This window comes from Rhinoderma darwinii, chromosome 7 (genome assembly GCF_050947455.1).
Source record: "Rhinoderma darwinii isolate aRhiDar2 chromosome 7, aRhiDar2.hap1, whole genome shotgun sequence".
NCBI classification, from domain to species: Eukaryota; Metazoa; Chordata; class Amphibia; order Anura; family Rhinodermatidae; genus Rhinoderma; species Rhinoderma darwinii.
The window spans coordinates 45,382,434-45,403,104 of NC_134693.1; the positions used below are offsets into that span (position 1 = coordinate 45,382,434).

Below are 20,671 nucleotides of genomic sequence, written 5' to 3' on the forward strand. Positions count from 1 at the left end.
TATGCAAACAGCGCCATCTAGTGGCAGCTCACGTTCACTACGCGACTAGTATGTAGCACGACAGTAAGCTACACTGCTGCACGCAATCACTTCCGGGTCGTGGTAGTTACGAGGAGGGCTAGAGGTGAATTCTGATTGGTCTTTGGGGCGGGGATTAAGCAGGAAGGGTCTGGAGCCGGCTCCATGCTGTCTGTGTAGAGTCTGTCATAGGTAAAACTGTGGAGATGGCTGCAGTGACTGGCAGGAGTATCGTGTTTGTAACTGGCAATGCCAAGAAGCTTGAGGAGGTATGTGATGGCCGTCACTGGACAGACTCGCTGGCATCAGGGGATCAGCCCCTACGGGAACGTCGTGCATACCTCCAAACTTTCAAGTACCGCAGAGGGGCAACTAATGTGGCGCCGATTCCCCCATACAGTATAATCTCCCCCATACAATATAATACCACCACAGCTGCCCCATACATTATGATACCCCTATTGCTGCTTCCATACAGTATAATTCCCCATAGCTGTCCCCATACAGTATTCTGCCACCATACAGTATAATGCCCCCATATCTGCCACCATACAGTATAATGCCCCCCATACAGTATAATTCCCCATAGCTGCCCCCATACAGTATAATACCCCCCATACAGTATAATTCCCCATAGCTGCCCCCATACAGTATAATGCCCCCTTAGCTACCCCTAGTGCCAATGCAGATAGTGCCCATGTAGATAGCGCTACAGTGTCCCCTGTAGATAGTCACACCCCCTTGAAGATAGCGCCATTGGGGCTCCGCTCAAAAAGGAGCCCCTGACGTTCCTGTCCATATTTGGATAGACGCCGGAAGCTCCTCCAGGGGCGGAACCCCAGCGAGAGCTTTGGCAATGCTCTTGCCGGGGACTCCGCACCTGGAGGGAGCTCCTGACGTCACTATCTATATATACAGTTCTGTTAGGGGCTTTGAAATGCCAGAATCCCCAGCCAGAGCGTCAGGGATTGCGCTCTTGGAGGAGCCACTGATGGCGCCGTCCGACAGGAGTCCCCGGCCAGAGAGCTTGCATTTCTCTGGCCCGGGACTTCATAGTTTAAAGCCCGACATCACTGTCCATATATGATATATACATCTATAGCATCGTGTCCATATATGATATATACATCTATAGCATCGTGTCCATATATGATATATAGATCTATAGCAGGGGTCTCAAACTCGGCCGGGTAAGTGGGCCGCATATAGAAAAAATGGGAAGTTGACGGGCCGCATTACTTTCAAATTTGATACAATACAAAATTATTGTTAATCAGTTAGTTATTTGAACTACTAGAACACTATATTACTAGAATAATAATACTACATTACTATAATAATAGCGCTAGGTTTAAAATTTGAGATATTTCTCCACGTGCTTATTTCAACAATCCAGCTTTCCAGTTTAAGTGTCGCTAAATGCAGTCCGGCGGCTCAGTTAGCACACATGTCAAGATTGGGCAGCCCCTTTTTAGATAGTGCCGCAGTGCCCTCTGTGGATGCTGCCGCAGTGCCCTCTGTGGATGCTGCCGCAGTGCCCTCTGTGGATGCTGCCGCAGTGCCCTCTGTGGATGCTGCCGCAGTGCCCTCTGTGGATAATGCAACACACCCCTAGATAAGACCACAGTGCCCTCTGTAGATAAGGCCACAGTGCCCTCTGTAGATAAGGCCACAGTGCCCTCTGTAGATAAGGCCACAGTGCCCTCTGTAGATAATGCAACACACCCCTAGATAATGCCAGTGTCCTCTTCAGATACTGTCACACACCCACTTGTAGATAACGCCACAGTGCCCTCTGTAGAGGCTGCCACAGTGCCCTCTGTAGAGGCTGCCAAAGTGCCCTCTGTAGAGGCTGCCAAAGTGCCCTCTGTAGAGGCTGCCCCAGTGCCCTCTGTAGAGGCTGCCCCCTGTAGAGGCTGCCCCAGTGCCCTCTGTAGAGGCTGCCCCAGTGATGTCAGGGGCTTGCCCAGAGCTGGAGTCCCAGGCAGAGCGCTAGTAGGCTCTTCCTGGGACTCCAGCTGTGCTCCTGACATCACTGGGACTCCTGCTCTGGGGAAGCCCCTGACATCATTGTCGATGTATGGACAGCGATGTCAGAGGCTTCCCCAGAGTCCCGGAGCAGAGCCGATAATAGCGCTCTGCCCGGGACAGCGCTCTGCCCGGGACTCCGCTCTCGGGAAGACCCTGACACACTGTCCATATATGGGCAGCGATGTCAGGGAATTCCACAGAGTCCCGGAGCAGAGCCGACACCAGTGCTCTGCTCGGGACTCCGGCTCTGGGGAAGCCCCAGACATCGCTGTTCATACGTGGACAGCGATGTCAGGGAATTCCACAGAGTCCAGGAGCAGAGCTGACACCAGCGCTCTTCTCCGCTCTGGGCAAGACCCTGACACACTGTCCATATATGGGCAGCGATGTCAGGGAATTCCACAGAGTCCCGGAGCAGAGCCGACACCAGCGCTCTGCTCGGGACTCCGGCTCTGGGGATGCCCCAGACATCGCTGTTCATATGTGGACAGCGATGTCAGGGAATTCCACAGAGTCCCGGAGCAGAGCCGACACCAGCGCTCTGCTCGGGACTCCGGCTCTGGGGAAACCCCAGACATCGCTGTTCATATGTGGACAGCGATGTCCGGGAATTCCAGAGTCTCGGAGCAGAGCCGATACTAGCGGCTCTGTGTCCCGCTGGCCGCAGATGACAGCCGCATGCGGGCCGCGTGCTTGAGACCCCTGATCTATAGCATCGTGTCCATATATGATATATACATCTATAGCATCGTGTCCATATATGATGCTTAAAGTAGTGCTGTACCTGGGGAGTCCTCGACGAGTGGACAGTGAATGCTGAAGCATGGAGCTGATGGTTCCTTTCTTTAGCGTTGGATTCAACTGTATCTGAGGCGGTGCGGGACACGGCCCGGAATCTGGGACTGTCTCACTGAATTCGAGACGGTTGGGAGATATGCGTTGTGTGGTAAATGGGATTTTTAAGATACAGCTTCTATGTATCCTGTATACATAGAAACTGTATCTTGCCGTCAAAGCTGATTCCGTCAGGTCAGCTGCACTGACGGCTATGGTGAAAGCGGTTTACTTAGTTGTCTTTTTCTTTCCACAGGTCATTCAGATTCTCGGGGATAAATTTCCTTGTAAACTTATAGCCAAGAAAATTGACTGTAAGTGCATTCCTGAGAAAAGGTTATTTCGTTGTGAAGGACATGGTCAGAGTTATTTTTGTTGTTTTTGTGATGGCCGCTTACAATTTTTCCGCTTTGAGAAATACTGACATCCAAGTAATCCTTTTAATCCTAATCAATTTTTATGGTGGTGCTGTGGAGCCATAGCCTAAATATACAAGCTCCATCCCATAGACTTGTCCAGATATAGCAATTCCCTTAGACTCATTGACCCTCATTAAAGTGTCTTTCCACGACCGGACAACTGACAACATCAGCTCGGCCGCTATTCCATGATCAGAGCCATCTGCTTCTGGCGTGGACGTCCAGTGCCCGGAGGCAGCCAGAGCAGCTGATCGGTCCAGGTGTCGGACCCCCACCGATCATATACTGATGACCTATCCTTTGGATAGGTCATCGGTTGTCCGGTCGTGCAAAACCTGTTTCAAGTAAAAGCATAGCTTTCTATTTTTTTTATATATTTTTTAGTACTGCGATAAAAGATAATTTTGATCTATAGACACATACACTGAATGGGCACTTTATTAGACACACCTGCCCTTTCACAATTGGAGCTCCTCTGTGTGGAAGTTAGACACGTGACCTTGCAGTACAGCAGACAATTAAGTTAGCACGTTTTCCGTGGATCAATTTCAGTGTCAATCCACATTAGAATGAAGTGATCTGAGCGACTTCGAACAATACATGGTCATCGGTGCTAGACTAGCTGTGGACGGTATTTAAAAAAAAAAAAAGCTGCCAACCTTGTGGGGTTTTCTTGTGCAAACGTGTCAAGAGCATACGAGACTTGTGTGATCGAGGAAAAACATCCAGCAAAAGGGGATTCGGTGGACGTTACCAACTCGTAGACGAAAGGGATCAGAGGAGGATGTCATACTGTTAAGTAAACCGCAGCCGAACGCAACGCTGGTGCTCCAACTAACATGTCCGAATGCACAACTCGTCGTTCCTTAGCACGGACGGGCTGTAACAACAGACGACCAGTTCAAGTGCCATTACTGTGTAAGGGAAACAGAGAGGTGTGCAAAAGTTGGGTCACTGAGCAGTAGAAAAATATTGCCTGGTCAGATGAATCCAGATTTTTGTTGCACCATGCTAATGGGAGGATCGGAATCTGGCACAAGCAGCATGAATCAAAGAACCCTTCCAGTCAGGTGTCAACAGTTCAGGCCGGTGGAGGTGGAGTAAAGGTTTGGCAAATGTTTTCTTGTCACCCTGGGTCTGATGATACCTGTGGATGAACGTTTAAACAGTAAGACTGACTTAGAGGCTCTGTCACCACATTATAAGTGCCCTATCTCCTACATAATCTGATTGGCACTATAATGTAAATAACAGCAGTGGTTTTTATTTTGAAAAACGACATTTTGAGCAAGTTATGAGCAATTTTAGCTTTATGATAATGAGTTTCTCAATGGACAACTGGGCGTTTTTTAACTTTTTACCAACTGGGTGTTGTACAGAGGAGTGTATGAGGCTGACCAATCAGTGTCCTGCACTTCTCATTGTTCCAGCCCAGCTTTTTTCTCTGCACATACAGCGTGATCTCGCGAGATCACGTTGTGCTGTATGAGTAAGTCCCACAGAAACTTTACCGAAGTGTCGGGAGTGTGAATAGACGTCGCATCCTGGCTGGAGGCAATGGCGATTCACTATCAAGACACTTCCGTAAAGTTAAATGTGTGACGCTGTGCTGTCATTCACAGCGAGATCACGCTGTGTGTGCAGTGAAAGAAGCTGGGCTGGAACGATGAGAAGTGTATGACGCTGATTGGTCAGCGTCATACACTCCTCTGTACAAGGCCCAGTTAGTAAAAAGTAACAAAAACGCACAGTTGTCTATTAAAAAACGAATTCGCATAAATCTAAAATTGCTCATAACTTGCACAAAAATGATCGTTTTTCAAAATAAAAACCACTGCTGTTATCTACATTACAGCGCCGATCAGATTATGTAGGAGACAGGGCACTTATAATGTGGTGACAGAGCCTCTTTAAGCATTGTGGGCGACCAAGTTCATCCCTTCATGGCAGCTGTTTACCCTATGAGAGAATGACACTTTAGCCGTAACTGCGAGAAGTTCTGTCCGTATGAGCCAATATTCCTGCAGAACGATTTTAACACCTAGTGAAATCTATGCCATGATGAATTGCTGCAGTTCTGAGGTCCACACGCTCCTCTGTAATAAAGTGGCCATTCAGTGTATGTGCGTCTGTATCTATATAGCTTTTGTGGAAGCAGTAATCCCATCTTGCTGTGAGAATTTTTGAACAATACATCAGGATACGTACAGATACAATAGACAATAGATCTGCTTTCTTACATTTCCTGGAGAACATACTGAACCGTTAACACCCTAACATTAGGGGTACAGGGAATAGGGATACCAAGGAGGTGCACTTGTATTAAAAGGATGAGAGCATGTTTAACGGAAGTCTGAAGCACTTCAAATAAAGTCATATTTATTTCACCATATGAGGACCATCGTTTATTTAAAGCATGGAGTCTGTTCTGTGTAAGCGAACCTTTCATAAGAACAATGTGACGAGACCATCTCAATAAGACGGGAAGTGGTGGTTTTCCAAAAGCGGATAACAGAAAGTGGCATTTGAGCTCTGATATCAGGGGTATATTTTCTATATCTCATGGTAAAATGGCTAGAGCTGGGTCTGTACCTGTGACCGTAGAGATCATGTCAAATTTCTGTGTGACGCCATATAGACGCAGCAGGTAGAGCAGGCGCTGGATAGGACGCTGGAAGCCTCTTCTGTAAAGTATATTTTACTTGTGCACAATTTAAATAACTTGCAAAGAAATAACATTCTATTGGTGCTGTGTAACATGCTTAACAAAGTATTTTCCTTCTTTCATATTCAGTGCCCGAGTACCAAGGGGAACCTGATGAAATTTCAATTCAGAAGTGTAAAGAGGCCGCAAAACAGGTATTCAAAATAACGCGCCAAACAAATTGTGCAGCAAAAGGAGACGCCAGGTTACAGGGAGAGTTGGGCCTCCTATACGCAACTGTATGTGGGACCCATTTCTCACAGATCCCTGCATACGGTGTCACTGCGGTTCAGTGGGGGCCATATTATACCACCATCATCATCATCATGAGGAGTCCATTAAAAAACGCAGAATGCTCGTTGCATGTCGTATATCGGAGTACGTTTTTCCCTAGAAGCATAGAATTCATTGCTTAAAGAAAAAACTACATCCGTAAAACGGTTCAGATGCTCATGTGCATAAGGCAATAATAAAATTGTAAATGTTTTTTACTTGTTTTCAGATTCAAGGTCCAGTCATAGTGGAAGACACATGTTTATGTTTTAACGCTCTGGGTGGTCTTCCTGGCCCTTATATGTAAGTGGATGAAATCAAGAAATCACCCCTATGCTTTGTGTAGGTTCATACTAGAATACTGGCTCCTTTTTATATCCATTGCAATCTGACCATGCATGAATAAATGTAATTTATGAATAAATATTATCTGGGATATTGATGGTTTATCCCAGGAACCCCACTGGTCATCAAAACAAGGGGATTTCTCCTCTCCACTACAACACCCGACATTCCCATGCGGCTGTATCTGGTATTGCAGCTGAGCCCCATTCATAGGACTAGGCTGTAGTACTAACAATGCATAAGTATAATGCAGTACACTCCTTATAAAGCAGGGGCTATATGTAAGGTTACCACTAGGGTTGGATTAGGCTTTTCCTTCTCTATGATATGTGCGGCAGTACTAGACATATCCGCATGGTCATGGATGCCACTTTGTTGGTTGCTGCGGTGATGGGGCTGTGGCATTTGCAATATCTTATATGATGAAGGATTTCAAATTGCAACGTTTTAGTGTGTTTTATTCTACTGGGGTAATTTGGGTTTGGGTGAGATTTAAAGGGGTTGTCCGGGCACGGGGCGGTTTTCAATATAAATGACCTATCTACAGGATAGGTCATCAGTATATAATCGTGTATATGGGGGTCAGTATGATCGTAGGTCATCAGTGTTGAAAACTGCCCAGTGGCCGGACAACCCCTTTAATGTTGATGGCCTAACCTTGGGCACCACCACCAATCAACAGAGCGATAAAGCTGGGATGTTTAACGGGGCCCAACGGCCCCTTAACACATTTACAGCCTATACTAAGAATAGGCATTTAAAGAGGTTGTCCGGACCTTTTTTATTGATGGCCTTTCCTTAGAATAGCCAATCAATATAAGATTGGTTGGGGTCTAACTCCCGGCACCCCCACTAAACAGACGACTGAAGTGGCCACAGCGTTCGTCGCCGCGGCCACTTCAGTGTTTACCAGGCACAGGGCGGCCGTGCCTGGGATTGCAGCTCAGTCCCATTCATTTAAATGGGATCGGAACTGCAATCCTAGGCATAGGCGCTACGTATGTGTATGGCGCTGTGCCTGTAAACTGGGAAAGGGTTGCGACGACTAATGCTGTGGCCCCTTCAGTCAGCTTATGATCAGTGGGGGTGCCAGGAGTCGGACCCCCAATGGTCTCATATTGATGGCCTATCCCAAGGGAATAATCCCTTAACATTCAATTGTTGTGTAGATATTTCTGATTCTCAATTATTGCGAATGTCATCTATTCACAATATTACACATTCAAAATCACAACTAACTAGAAAAAAAGCTTGTATGAATCTGGCACTTTGGTTTTACAGCAGATTGCGCTCGGCCATTAAAGAGATTCTGCTCACTCTTGGACAGCCCAATCCTCCTGTAGTGACAAGGAGCTTCAATGATCAGCTGTCTGTCACAACAGTTGCTACACACAGCGCTTTAAGTCAGCCCATATACCAGCTAAGGTTCGCATCAATATCGGGATTCCGTTCATGGGTTCCTCAAAACCCTTTCTGTGCCCGAGACCAACCGGGGTTGACATTATCCCCTTTGTGTCCTAGACCACCAGGGATTTTTTTACGTTAACCATCTCACTCGTCTCGATCACCACGGTTGCAGACATTAACACCTTCTCTGCTCTAGACCCCAGGGATGTTACCATAAACTTATTAACTATAACAGTTCCCCGGCCTCTAACTTCTCCGCTCGCTACCTATAAAGCCTTCGGCTTCGTTCAAAACTGCGTTGGGGCTCCTCCGTTCATGGGTTGCGTTGGACCTTTCCGTCAGGGGAACCCATGAACGGAGTCCAAATGGAAACTATAGGTATCCGTTTGCATCACCATTGATTTCAATGGTGACGGATCCGTTGCAAATGGTTTCCGTATGTCACCGTTGTGTAAGGGTTCCCTTGTTTTGAAGGAATCAATACCGTAGTCGACTGCGCTATTCATTCCGTCAAAACAACGGAACCCTTATGCAACGGTGACAAACGGAAACCATTTCAAACCTATGGTTTCCGTTGTTTGTTTGGATTCCGTTCATGGGTTCCCCTGACGTAAAGGTCTGACGGAACCCGTGAACGTCCCAACGCAGATGTGAACAAAGCCTAAGAGTGGGAGACCCTATAATAAAAATCCTCTCCCTTGTTCTTGGCTATTACAGCAACAATGTAAGTGAAATGGGTTTTCTGTGACTTTTTATATTGATGCTCAATCCTTAAGAATAGGTGATCAATATCAGATTGGTGGGGGTCCGACTCCTGGCACCCCCCAGTGATCTGTTGAGCGAAGAAGCCACGATGCTTTTTGGTCAGCGCCGCATCCCCTTTATTGCACCGTACATTTTGCATCTGCTGTGCCTGATACTGCAGCTCTCAGCTACAAAATGTTTGTCACTGTTCCTGGTAAACAATAAAGGGCACGTGGTTCTGGTGAGCGCTGTGGCTTCTTCACTCAGCGGCTCCTTTAGTCAACTGATTGTGGGGTGCCGGGAGTCGGACCACCTCTGATGTGATATTAAAGGCCTATCCCAACGATAGGCCATCGAATTATATTACCTGGAAAACTCCTTGAAGCATATTACACGTTTAGTATCATTATATACAGTATGCTGCGGACATTTATGCATTAAGGGCCTTAGTCTTGAAAGGGTTAGTAATAATGACCCTAAAGAATTGACACCATCTTGCTGTAGTGACACATCTTGAAATAAATTCTATTACGTTTTTATGGCTAAACTATACTAATGGGTTGTCCTTGGATTTGACAGAAAATGGTTCCTGGAGAAGTTAAAACCTGAAGGTATGTTTATTTTTAACTTGATTTTCTTCAAAATCCCATTCATTGTGTTGAAGATTTTATCTACCTACATTCAGTCATTTAGAATTTATCATGAGGTGATGTGTGTACTAGTCATATAATGATAGAAAACGAAAGAACGGAAATGTATAAACCCTCATATTATTGCCTTCTATTTTCAGGCTTGCATCGGATGTTGGCAGGATTTGAGGATAAATCTGCATATGCCCTTTGCACATTCGCTTATAGTACCGGACAGTCAGATGACCCTGTACTACTATTTAGAGGAAAAACACTGGTGTGTGTGTGTGTGTGTGTGTGTCCGTGTGTGTGTGTCCGTGTGTGTGTGTCCGTGTGTGTGTGTCCGTGTGTGTGTGTGTCCGTGTGTGTGTGTCCGTGTGTCCGGCAATAGTCACATAAGGGAACCCTCCACTCTTTATAGTGTAATTATGGCTGTTTTTTATTTATTTAATTTGACCTTGTGAAATATGGTCTTCTTTTCAGGGTCAAATAGTATCCCCACGTGGGCCGCGGGACTTTGGGTGGGATCCATGTTTCCAGCCTGATGGCTTTGAACAAACGTAAGTAGATTATAATAATTGTGTATTATGCAATTTCAGAATATTGCGCACTACTTTTGCAGCCTAGATCAATTTTTATCCTCCCCAATAGAACGTAAAATGTTTAAACTACCTTTCCGAAAAATGAAGATTGGCTCATTTATCAGCTATGTGGTCCCTTTTTAAGGTTGTAAATTTACAGTCTGAGACGCAAAAAAAAAAGTTAGTTTTTTATGTCTACATTTTATTTATTTTTTTACATAAATTCCAATAATTGTTGGCTATAAGCACTTTTAGCTCTGACCATTACAGCAGCTGATCCCCTGTTGGCATCCATGTATGTTGGAAATCGGAAGAGATGTGCAACTGGCAGACACCTGCGGTGATGCTTATCTCATAGCAACTTCAGAATCAGACACATAACCTCCAACTTTTAATAACGGGCATTGGGCAAGGGTAAAGCCTTTTCTGAAAACTTACATTCAGAGCCTGGGCAGCGCCGGCAGAGATGAGTTCGGCATATTCGTGACTTTCCGCTAGATCCACTTTCGTACTTAACATAAATTAGAGGAAAGTACACCCAAGGCCAAGATCATACACTGTAAAAGCACCGTGTGAGCACCCGCTAGAGACTTGGTGTATAACCCCTCTATGATCAGTGCACGGTGGAAACCGGAAGCTGAGTAACTCAGTAGACCCCAGGTATCAAGAATTAACCCCCTAGAGCACCAGGGATTTTTTTTACATTAACCTCCTAACTGTCTTAGATCACTAGGGTTTCAAACATTAACCCCTTCTCTGCCCTAGACCCCAGGGATGTTACCATAAAGCCATTAACTACCCTAATTATTTGGCGGTATGCAACATTGTTTTATTTGCTGCTGTTTTGGATCGCCCAGTTTAGGGGGGAACAGTGCCCAGGTCTCTTACTGACCTGCTCACTAGATACAAACGCTTAAAGGGAACATTGCTACTGGCATCAATGATATAAGAACATTACTAAAACTTCATACTAGGGTCAAAATGATATCACTGGCAGTAAACACTAGAATAGAAGCCAAATGACTGGGTCATATTTGAAAGTGGCTCACAACCTAGTTAAGGTTGTCTACCTCAGTTTTTTTAGAGGTATAAACACAAATCTTAAATATTCACATCAAGCACATACACAAAATGATTAAAAAAACAAACATATCCAATATAGTTGTTGTTTGACATATAAAGAACATACTTAACACATATTTAACTGACTTCACACTTACACAAGTATATATTCCCAGGACTGCCACTAATTAGTGATTCTGTTATCTCTGTGTTTGGGTGTTGCTCGGCAATGCCTTTGGTCTGAATCTGGATTTGGTCATCGTTTAGCTTTGCCTGGTTTATTAGGGCAGAGTACCTTTCTTGGGCCTATATATACTTCAGGCCTGGATTATTCAGGTGCTGGTTGTACGGTTTCTGGCATGTGCTAAACTCTTTCCAGATTGTTGTTTGTGACTTTGTTCTTATCTAATGTTTTTATGACACGTAAAAAATCATATATGATATAGCGTAAAAATGTGTGATATCGCATCCCACAGCGCAGAGCACGGATGCCCCTCGAGCCAACGCCCAGGGGAATCTAGCCTAAGGAGGAGGAATCCGAATCTGATTTTAGTTAGCCACTTTACAACAACAATTCTTCTTTCTCAGAACGGATTTCTTAGGAGTCCTAATTGACAAGGAAGCACTAGGACGGTCGGGGTGGTTTTGTATAGCTTTAAGGGAGATATGTCTTGTGCGTATGGTTAAATTTAGTTTCCCCCCCCCCCTCTTATAGATCTCGCGAGACGTTAAAATATCACTTACGTTTTTTGTCGTCAGCGTTTGCGTGACAAACTTTTGCTACGGCAGCCGGACCAGAAAGCCAAGCAGCTGCACCAGAATTACACTCGTGGAGTCCCAAACTTTGACCCATTTGTGTGGTAATAGATACCCCAAGGCAGAAAAAGGTATCGGGTGTCCCAGGCAGAGGGAAGTGTCAATTTTTAGATTGAAACTCTGCGGATTCCCCTTCAGGGCCCAAAAAAAACACACTTAGGCAATAGGCATTCTTTTTATCTCCAGGTTTTCTGTCTCTCTGATCTTTCTGTTATGAAGGGTTTTATTGTTGAACCACTAAAAAATTATTGTCTCTTATTCTACTATATTTTGCCTATTCCTGCATGAGTAATGAATGTGGCTGAAATAGCCTAACCCACTAATTAGAGGGCTTTTAATATAGTTTTGTCATGTAGTGCATCTAGTTCTACAATGTCACATCGGTCAAAGAGGTGTAGTATATATCACGGCCACATGGTGTCACTCTTATATTAATCATCCTGTGAAAAAATGCATTTTAGAAACCATCTTAAATTCAAGAAAATAGTTTAAACTTTTGTTTTCCCTTTTTCACTTTGGGTGTGGAATTGTTCGGCCCTGCAATATGAGTTTAACGGAGCTACTACTCCTACAAAGCAATGATTGACTAATGCCTTAACCCTTTCGGTGCCAGGGGATTTTGAACATTTTACACTTCTGGTAACTGGGACAATTTTCACCTTTACAAAATATTTACTAATTAAACCTGAATAATGAAATAATAATTTATACTAAAACTCCCATACCCATATATATATTTTTTTAAGTAGACACGTTGCACATCGTCAGAGTTGCTTCTCGACCCTTTATACACGTAGGCAAGAGCCCCAAGGAGAAAATGAGGCTAGGGCAACTTTGGCCGTGGTTGTGCGTCCAAAGATTGCTGTGTCGCCCTGTGTACGTCACAGTAATGTAAGTGAATATGGCTGCATTAAGACCCGCAAGTCGCCGAGACAGTCGTAAGAAATCCAAACTTTTTGGATTTCTTGCAATGGTCGCAGCATTTTGGTCAGAACGTGACCACATTCACTTAGGCCTTGTTCACACAGCCCTCAAAAAAAAAAAAAGCTAGAGTTTTTGACGCGTTTTCGGCGTGTTTTTTGGGCGCGGAATTAGGACTCCCATTGACTATGGGAATTAGGAGTGTTTTTGCCAGGAATGGACCTAATGCATATTTTTTTACACAACGTATTTTTGTAAAACGAGTCGTATGCACTGCAATGCGTTTTTCCACTGATGTCAATCAGAAGCTTAAAGCATGCATTTTGACGCATTTTTCGGCACGTAAAGCGCATCAAACGCTGTGTGAACAAAGCCGTACATTGTGATAAAAGCGGATAACGTGAAGAATGTCATAGTCCTACTTAATAATTCATAGTCGTGACAACTTTCATGCAATTATGCGTTACACAGGGATTTTCAAAAGCTGATGCCAGCAAGACCCTTTATTCACGGAAAGGTACTTTTGAAAAAAATGTATTTCAACGTGTAGATGATTACGTTGTTAAATAACCAAAACAAACAGGAGAACAAAGTTTAGAAAAAAATGAGGGAAAAATTACACAGGATTAAAACCCCACAAAAACTGGACGTGTCCCCTCTATATATAGTTACTGAAAGCAGACCACCTCAATATTGTAGTTGTCTTAACCTGCTGTCTAGAGCAGTGTCCACCTTCATGCAACTTTGTGACAAAAACATCATTAAATTATACAATGGCACCAATCAAGTTGTGCAAACGTTAGTATATACCACAAATGTCTACACCAACAGGAGCCTGTGCTCTCAAACGCAGAAAGGCTATGCAACGGTTGAGCTTCAGCCACAAATGGACAGACCTAGTGTACACCACAAACTGCTACTATGCTAACAAAACCTATATATATAAAAAAAATTTTTTAAAAGCACACCGCATGCCATGTATTAAACTAAAAGTTTATCATTTAAATATACAAACACCTTCACGCAACTTTGCATTAAACAGTAATTATAAGCAAAAATTGCACACAAATTTGAATTTGCGACTGAAAAGCTTGCTCTAGTAGACACATTATGCACATAAAATGTACTCTGTAAAGCATTTTAAGATGTGAGGAGTTCTGACATACCACACAACTGTATTTATTGTTGCGTGTGTTAAAGAATCGCCAGATTTGCAGGAATGGGCCAATGCATGCAGTTTAGTTTGTGGGTTTTATATGTGTGTAACTTCCCATCCCCTTTTACAAAGTCTGACACAAAGCGATAATGCCTGAACCTAAACTAATGCATTGACTAATACTATTTTTTAATTATTTGTTTTTTTGTTTAAACAAGTTGGGTACGATTGTTTTATGGCAACAGTGAGTGGACAGAAATCTGTTCCATTGGTCAGAAATTAATTAGACAGTTTCCTCTGGCGAAAATAGTTAACGCTATGACTGTAGTGTGTAACGGGTATTGCAGTCAGAAGATTTTATACTAAAGATCGTTTACAGACAGGAATAAGGACAGTGTAAAATGTACAAACTTTATTCTTTGTTTGCGTATGCGGTGCAAGTGCTTTGTGTGACTTACTTAACGCCAAGCTGCGGACACTGCTAAATGTGTGGGTTGCTGAGCCAATAAACTGCCTAATTCGGCAATGGAAGGTGATTAGATGAGCAAATGCTCATATTTTTACTTTTTTTTTCTTAGAAATACATGTTCGGCTTCGTTCACATCTGCGTCAGGGCTCCGTTCATGGGTTCCGTCTGAGCTTTTAGTCAGGGGAACCCATGAACGGAACCGTGGCTGAAACAAACAGAAACCGTAGGTTTCCGTTTGCATCACCATTGATTTCAATGGTGACGGATCCGGTGCAAATGATTTCCGTTTGTCGCCATTGTGCAAGGGTTTAGTTCTTTTGACCGAAGCAATACCGTAGTTGACTGCCCTATTCATTCCGTCAAAATGACGGAACACTTTCACAATGGTGGCAAATGGAAACCATTTGCATCGGATCTGTCACCATTAAAATCAATGGTGATGCAAACGGAAACCTATGGTTTTTTAAACTTTTTATGAAACTTTTTTTAAAACTTTTTTACTAGTCCCACTAGGGGACTTCACTATGCGATTATCCGATCGCATTTATAATACACTGCAATAGGAATGCACGATGCATCGAAACTTTGATACTGTTTCGATACTGTGCATCCCCAAACGGTTCGATACCGTTACTTCATGTATTTCGATACTTAGCTGCGCAGCCGCACAGCGAAGTATAGTAACACATGAATGTATGAAAGCGGGGCTGCGGCTGTGTAAGGGGGATGCCCCTTGGATCGCATCACAGGAATCCCTGTGACGCGATTGAGGGACATACCATATATGGGCAGACAGCCCAGGGTCCATTGATGGACCCCAGGGCTGTCCTACCATATTTCTTGTTAGGGCATACTTAGGTATGTCCTAACAACTGCCTGTGTACTATCTGTACACAGGCTAATGTACTGGCATATAGATATATGCCTGTGTATTATCAGTATATAGATATATGCCAGTACATTAAAGTTTAAAAATGAAGTAAAAACAAAGTAATGTTAAATTTAAAAAAAATACACACACACCTTTTTTACAATAAACATTAAAATAAGTCTCAATACATAAAATAGTCACATATTCGGTATTGGCACGGGCGTAATAACCTGCACAACAATTTTTTTGCATCATTTATGATGTGTGCGCTGTAAAAAATAAAATACACTGCTTTCTATCACTTATTAATGTGAGGCACGAGGTGTGATGAATTTAACCTCCATGTTCCGCACATTAATAGTAATTAATCCCATCATGTACCTTACACATTAACCCATTATGACTGAGAAACATGATGGGGTTAATTACTATTAATGTGAGGCACATCACACCACGCGCCTCACATCTGAAAACGGAAGAACTTTTTTTTTTTATTACTGTTGGCAAAGTATCGAAATCACAATACTAAACGAACTATCGGTATCGAAGTCCAAATTCTGGTATCGTGACATCCCTACACTGCAATACTTCTGTATTGCAGTGTATTATGCCTGTCCGTGTAAAACAGACAGGCATCTGCTAGGTCATGCCCGAGGCATGATCTAGCAGGCATTCACTACAGGCAGACCTGGGGGCCTTTATTAGGCCCCCGGCTGCCATCGGGGAGACAGACACTCGGTGATCTTATCACAGGGTGTCGGTGGGATGAGAGGGAGCTCCCTCCCTCTCTCCAAAACCAATCGGATGCGCTGCACACTATTGAGTGCCGCATTTGAGGGGTTAAACGGGTGAGAGCGATACTAATATCGATCTCACCCGGTCGAGCAGGGATGCCCCCAGCCCTCAGCTACCTCTGGTAGCTGAGAGCAGGGAGATTTAACGGCTCCCTGCTCTGTTTATTCCGATGCAGTGATGTAAAAAGGCTATTGCATCAGAATAAAGCCCATTAGTGACCGATGTAAAAACACTATGGGGCGGTCACTAACGGGTTAAACTTTCTGCAATATTTTATTTACTTTAAGAGACAATAGAAAGTTAAGTTTACCTGAATGTCCATAAGGGAATACATCATAAATGAATACTGATTACACGCCAAAATTTAGTGACCGATATACGTGAAAATAACCTTGTAACTCCTCTTCTAATGGTTTACACAAGCCCTACCCATCATGACATGAGGGTATGAAGCGGTAATGCCAACCAAAAGTTGAATGTACATTGGGCAGAGAAAAGGCTTTTGAGTCATAGAAACATGTCGGATATGCATCACTAGGGGTCCATTGGCTGGGTCCCTTAAACAATTTCTAAATGAATTGTAATAAGGACTTCAATACTCATTTCAGTTTGTTAAAAACAATATTCTTTGTTGCACCTTTTCATCTGTTTTTCATTGTTAAAGTTGTTGTCTGGTACAGATAAAACATTTTCACAACAAATCAATAAACGCCAGCGCCAAACCTCACCAAAAGCACAAACTATACGTCTGAAGCAGCAATCGTACAATACCTGTCACTTGCGTTCACCACAAATAAAAAACATAATGTCAACAAATCCTAGTGTGCTCCTGTATCAGTAAAGGAACATAGGACTGAATAGAAAAAACAAGCCAAGAGCAATAACAATAATCTAACCAGTTAAAAGAAAAAAAACTAAATTCTAAAACAATATGTACCTTAGTACAATTCGTATTATGTGAAACAGTGGCTCAATGTGAGCAGTATAAAGCTCCCTGAACATAATCTAGCTAACCTGATCCACGGTGAGTTTGGTCGGTCTGTTCGCATAAGTTCCAGTCTCTCCCACAGCCACAATTGTTCTCGGTTATCTGTGTTTTAGTAATACAATCCTCCATCATTTTTAATTACCCTGTTAGGAAATTCTGTGTTTAGGACTTTCATCTATTAGCTAGAGTGGAGAGTGACTACAAAGAGCGTCTCTTGCTCTGGAGGACCCAGCATTACATAGGATTCAATGGGAACTGTGTAGTGCTTTATTTTCTCCTGTAGAGGCACTGCAGGGTTCTCCCACAGATTAGATGATTGCTGTGGGTCCCAGCAGCGGGACTGTGGTTAACTTATTTCCAAGGGACATGTCAAACACAAAGGGGCTGTGCAGAGCGGAAAACCTGTTTTAATAAATGTAAACAAAATGTTTTGTTTTTTTTGTTTTTTGTTTTTTTTAATTAAATTGACAAAGTTTAAGTCTAACTACTATAAATCTTATCTGTACAACAAGAACATATACCAGCATATGGGTGAGGAATGGGAAGATAAACATGGCTTGTTTTTATTTTCATTTCAAATATACAATTAAATGTTGTGGTGGTCTATATATCGGATGATGTTTGATCTCTTAACCCCTTAATGACCAGCCTATTTTGGACCTTAATGACCAAGCTATTTTTTACGTTTTTCAATCGTCACATTCCAAGAGCTATAACCTTTTTATTTTTGCGTCGACATAGCTGTATAAGGTCTTGTTTTTTGCGGGACAAGTTGTATTTTTTAATAGCACCATTTTGAGGTACATATTATTTATTGATTAACTTTTATTAACTTTTTTTTGGGGGGAATAGAAAAAAATCTGAAATTTCGCCACTCTTTTTTTGCGTCCTAAATCTACGCCGTTTACTGTGTGGTATAAATAACACAATAACTTTATTCAGCGGGTTGTTACGATTGCAACGATACCAAATTTGTATAGTTTGTGTATGTTTTACTACTTTTACACAGTTAAAAACACTTTTTTTTCTAAATTATTTGTTTTTGTGTCTCCATATTTGAAGAGCCGTAACGTTTTTATTTTTTCGCCGATGCGGTTGTATGAGGGCTTTTTTTTGCGGGACGACTTGTAGTTTTTATTGGTACCATTTTGGAGTAGATGCGACTTTTTGATCACTTTTTAATCACATTTTTTTAAAGTCAGGATTCACAGAAAACAGCAATTTTTCTGTCGTTTTTTATTTAATTTTTTACAGCGTTCACAGTGCGGGTCAAATAATATAATAGATTTATAGTCGGGGTCGTTACGGACGTGGCGATACCAAATATGTGTAACTTTTTTACTTTATTTTGGTTTTTTAATAGTAAAGCAGTTTGTAAGGGGAAAAAGTGGGTTTTTCATTTTTTTTTTAACAATTTTTTTTTATTAACTTTATTAAACTTTTTTTTAAACTTTTTTACTAGTCCCACTAGGGGACTTTAACATGCGATTCTCCGATCGCTATTATAATACACTGCAATACTTCTGTATTGCAGTGTATTATGCCTGTCCGTTTATAACGGACAGGCATCTGCTAGGTCATGCCTCCAGCATGATCTAGCAGGCATTCGCTCAAGGCAAACCTGGGGGCCTTTATTAGGCCCCCCGGCTGCCATTGGAGTCACAGACACTCTGCGATATTATCGCCGGGTGTCGGTGGGGGAGAGAGGGAGCTCCCTCCCTCTCTCCAAAACCACTCAGATGCGGTGCTGAGATTTGACAGCTCCCTGCTCTGTTTACTTATTCCGATGCCGCGACGTAAAAAGTCTATGGCATCGGAATAAGGCCCGTTAGTGACCGACGTAGAAACACGATGGGCCGGTCACTAACGGGTTAAATAAGTGTTGAAGGGGTTTTCTGAGACAAAAATAAAAATGTTGTAAAGGCAGGGAATGTGATAAAACAATAAGTCACATGTTCTAACCTGGTATATCCACTGCCGCTCCATTAGTCCCGCCGATCTTGTCCTGCATTAATGATGAGCCGACAACCTGCACATCCTCCCTGCACAACAGCTAACAAAGACCGGCGGGACTAATGGAGTGGTGGTGGATATGCCAGTTGTCATGTTTTTTTAGTTATTTTATCACGTTCCCTGATTTTAATTTTGTCTCGAAAACCCCTTGAAGTCATGTGATGGATAAAGAAATTAATTTCTGCGTGAAGTTTTCTGCGCCTCAATAAATCTTTCTGTACAGGTATGCAGAGCTCCCAAAGGAAGTGAAGAATACGATTTCCCACCGGTACAGGGCCCTGAAAGAAATGTCAGATTACTTCATCCAGAATGGTCGCAGCGCGTGAGAGCTCAAGAACCAAAAGTGAGTCTCATCATTTCTTGATGTGAGAGGCAATATAATCAGTCTTGCTACACGTGATTGGTTGCAGCTATGATTGACAAGGGAAGGCAGCTATGATTGACAGCCACCTTCCTACACAAGTGGATGGCATTGGGGGAAACACTGATGCCAGCCATTTAACCCTTGATACTCCGCGATACTTGTTCATCAATACGGATTGCGGTACCTATTGAGTATAAAAGGCAGGGAGTTACATTTCTGGAATGATGTTAAACTGAACATCTTTTGACCCCGGTTTGTAAAAAGTTAAGTATATAGAGCCTTTTTGTTTTCTTTGTGAATATTCTGTATTTGATTTAATCTAACTTCTATGAGAACATGAGAATTTCCATATCCAAAATGACATAACATAATGGTGTTTCTCTATTTTTCTTATTGGATTATGATTGCTTAATATTTAAATTTGTTTGTCTTTCCAGAATTGATATCAATGGCGTTCATGAAGACTGTCAATCATCTTGTTCTGTCCTGATATATGGTTCAATATGCTCCAATAAATTTGTTGTTTTTTTATTTTTATATTAATGTTGTGTTATCAGTTTTAAAGGGAATGTCTCATGTATTGAATTTTTTAGTTACATAATTTTTCTTCTACAGATTTACATCTAATTTTATGAGGTTCTTTAATTTTTTTCTTTTGCTTTTTATTTTTAAAAATTAAATAACTTCCCTGGGGGCGGCCATATTAAAGATACACGCTTGGTGTACAGCCCCTCGACAGGGGAGACCCATACAGAACCTTATCTATATAAATAGTGCAGGCTGTTGCTATCTTGCCTTATCTAGGCCTCTATATGGACAATAGCGCTTTCATTAAATCGCTCACCTTGATAATGAGATGAATCTGCCCATATTGTCCCAATCTATACAGTAAAGCTCACAAGTGAGCTACAGGAAAGATTCATAAGGCAAGCTAGTGAAACATGCAACATAAAAAACAAAACAATTTGTGACTGTAGCATTTCATGGTCTAACCTCAATATAACTCCAGTGATAATTCACAGAAAAAATTCAAGAAGTGTTCCTTCACGCTAAGGAAAATTAGAGGAATGGGGAAAGTTCATATTTGGTCCCTTTTATTAATTTGGAGAGGGCCCAGTATCCCTTTTTCCTGTATTTTAGTATTGATCGAGCAGAGGCAAAGCTCTTGAGTTTTCAAACACCCTAATGCTCATTTTAGCATCCAAAAATAATACTGAATCAGGGCTTGTCC

The 20,671-nt window shown here is 42.6% G+C and overlaps 1 protein-coding gene and 1 long non-coding RNA gene across 2 annotated transcripts in view; both read left to right on the top strand.

The window, feature by feature from the left end:
• The window catches only part of LOC142657846 (uncharacterized), a 484,403-nt gene that overhangs the window by 417,897 nt on the left and 45,835 nt on the right, over positions 1 to 20,671 (top strand). The window lies entirely within an intron of this gene.
• On the top strand, positions 120 to 19,977 carry ITPA (inosine triphosphatase). Its single transcript, XM_075832206.1, has 9 exons — positions 120 to 287; positions 3,140 to 3,197; positions 6,097 to 6,161; positions 6,509 to 6,582; positions 9,355 to 9,386; positions 9,566 to 9,681; positions 9,888 to 9,964; positions 19,300 to 19,419; positions 19,878 to 19,977. Exons 1-8 carry the CDS (start codon positions 225 to 227, stop codon positions 19,400 to 19,402), a joined length of 588 nt encoding a protein of 195 aa, XP_075688321.1. The 5' UTR covers positions 120 to 224; the 3' UTR covers positions 19,403 to 19,419; positions 19,878 to 19,977.

What these genes read in the sequence shown, in the direction of transcription:
- ITPA (XM_075832206.1), top strand. Translation starts at nt 225, where the DNA reads ATGGCTGCAGTGACTGGCAGGAGTATCGTGTTTGTAACTGGCAATGCC. An exon ending in TATTTAGAGGAAAAACACTG is followed by an intron (nt 9,682 to 9,887) that starts GTGTGTGTGTGT and finishes TCTTCTTTTCAG; the next exon opens with GGTCAAATAGTATCCCCACG. An exon ending in CCTGATGGCTTTGAACAAAC is followed by an intron (nt 9,965 to 19,299) that starts GTAAGTAGATTA and finishes CTTTCTGTACAG; the next exon opens with GTATGCAGAGCTCCCAAAGG.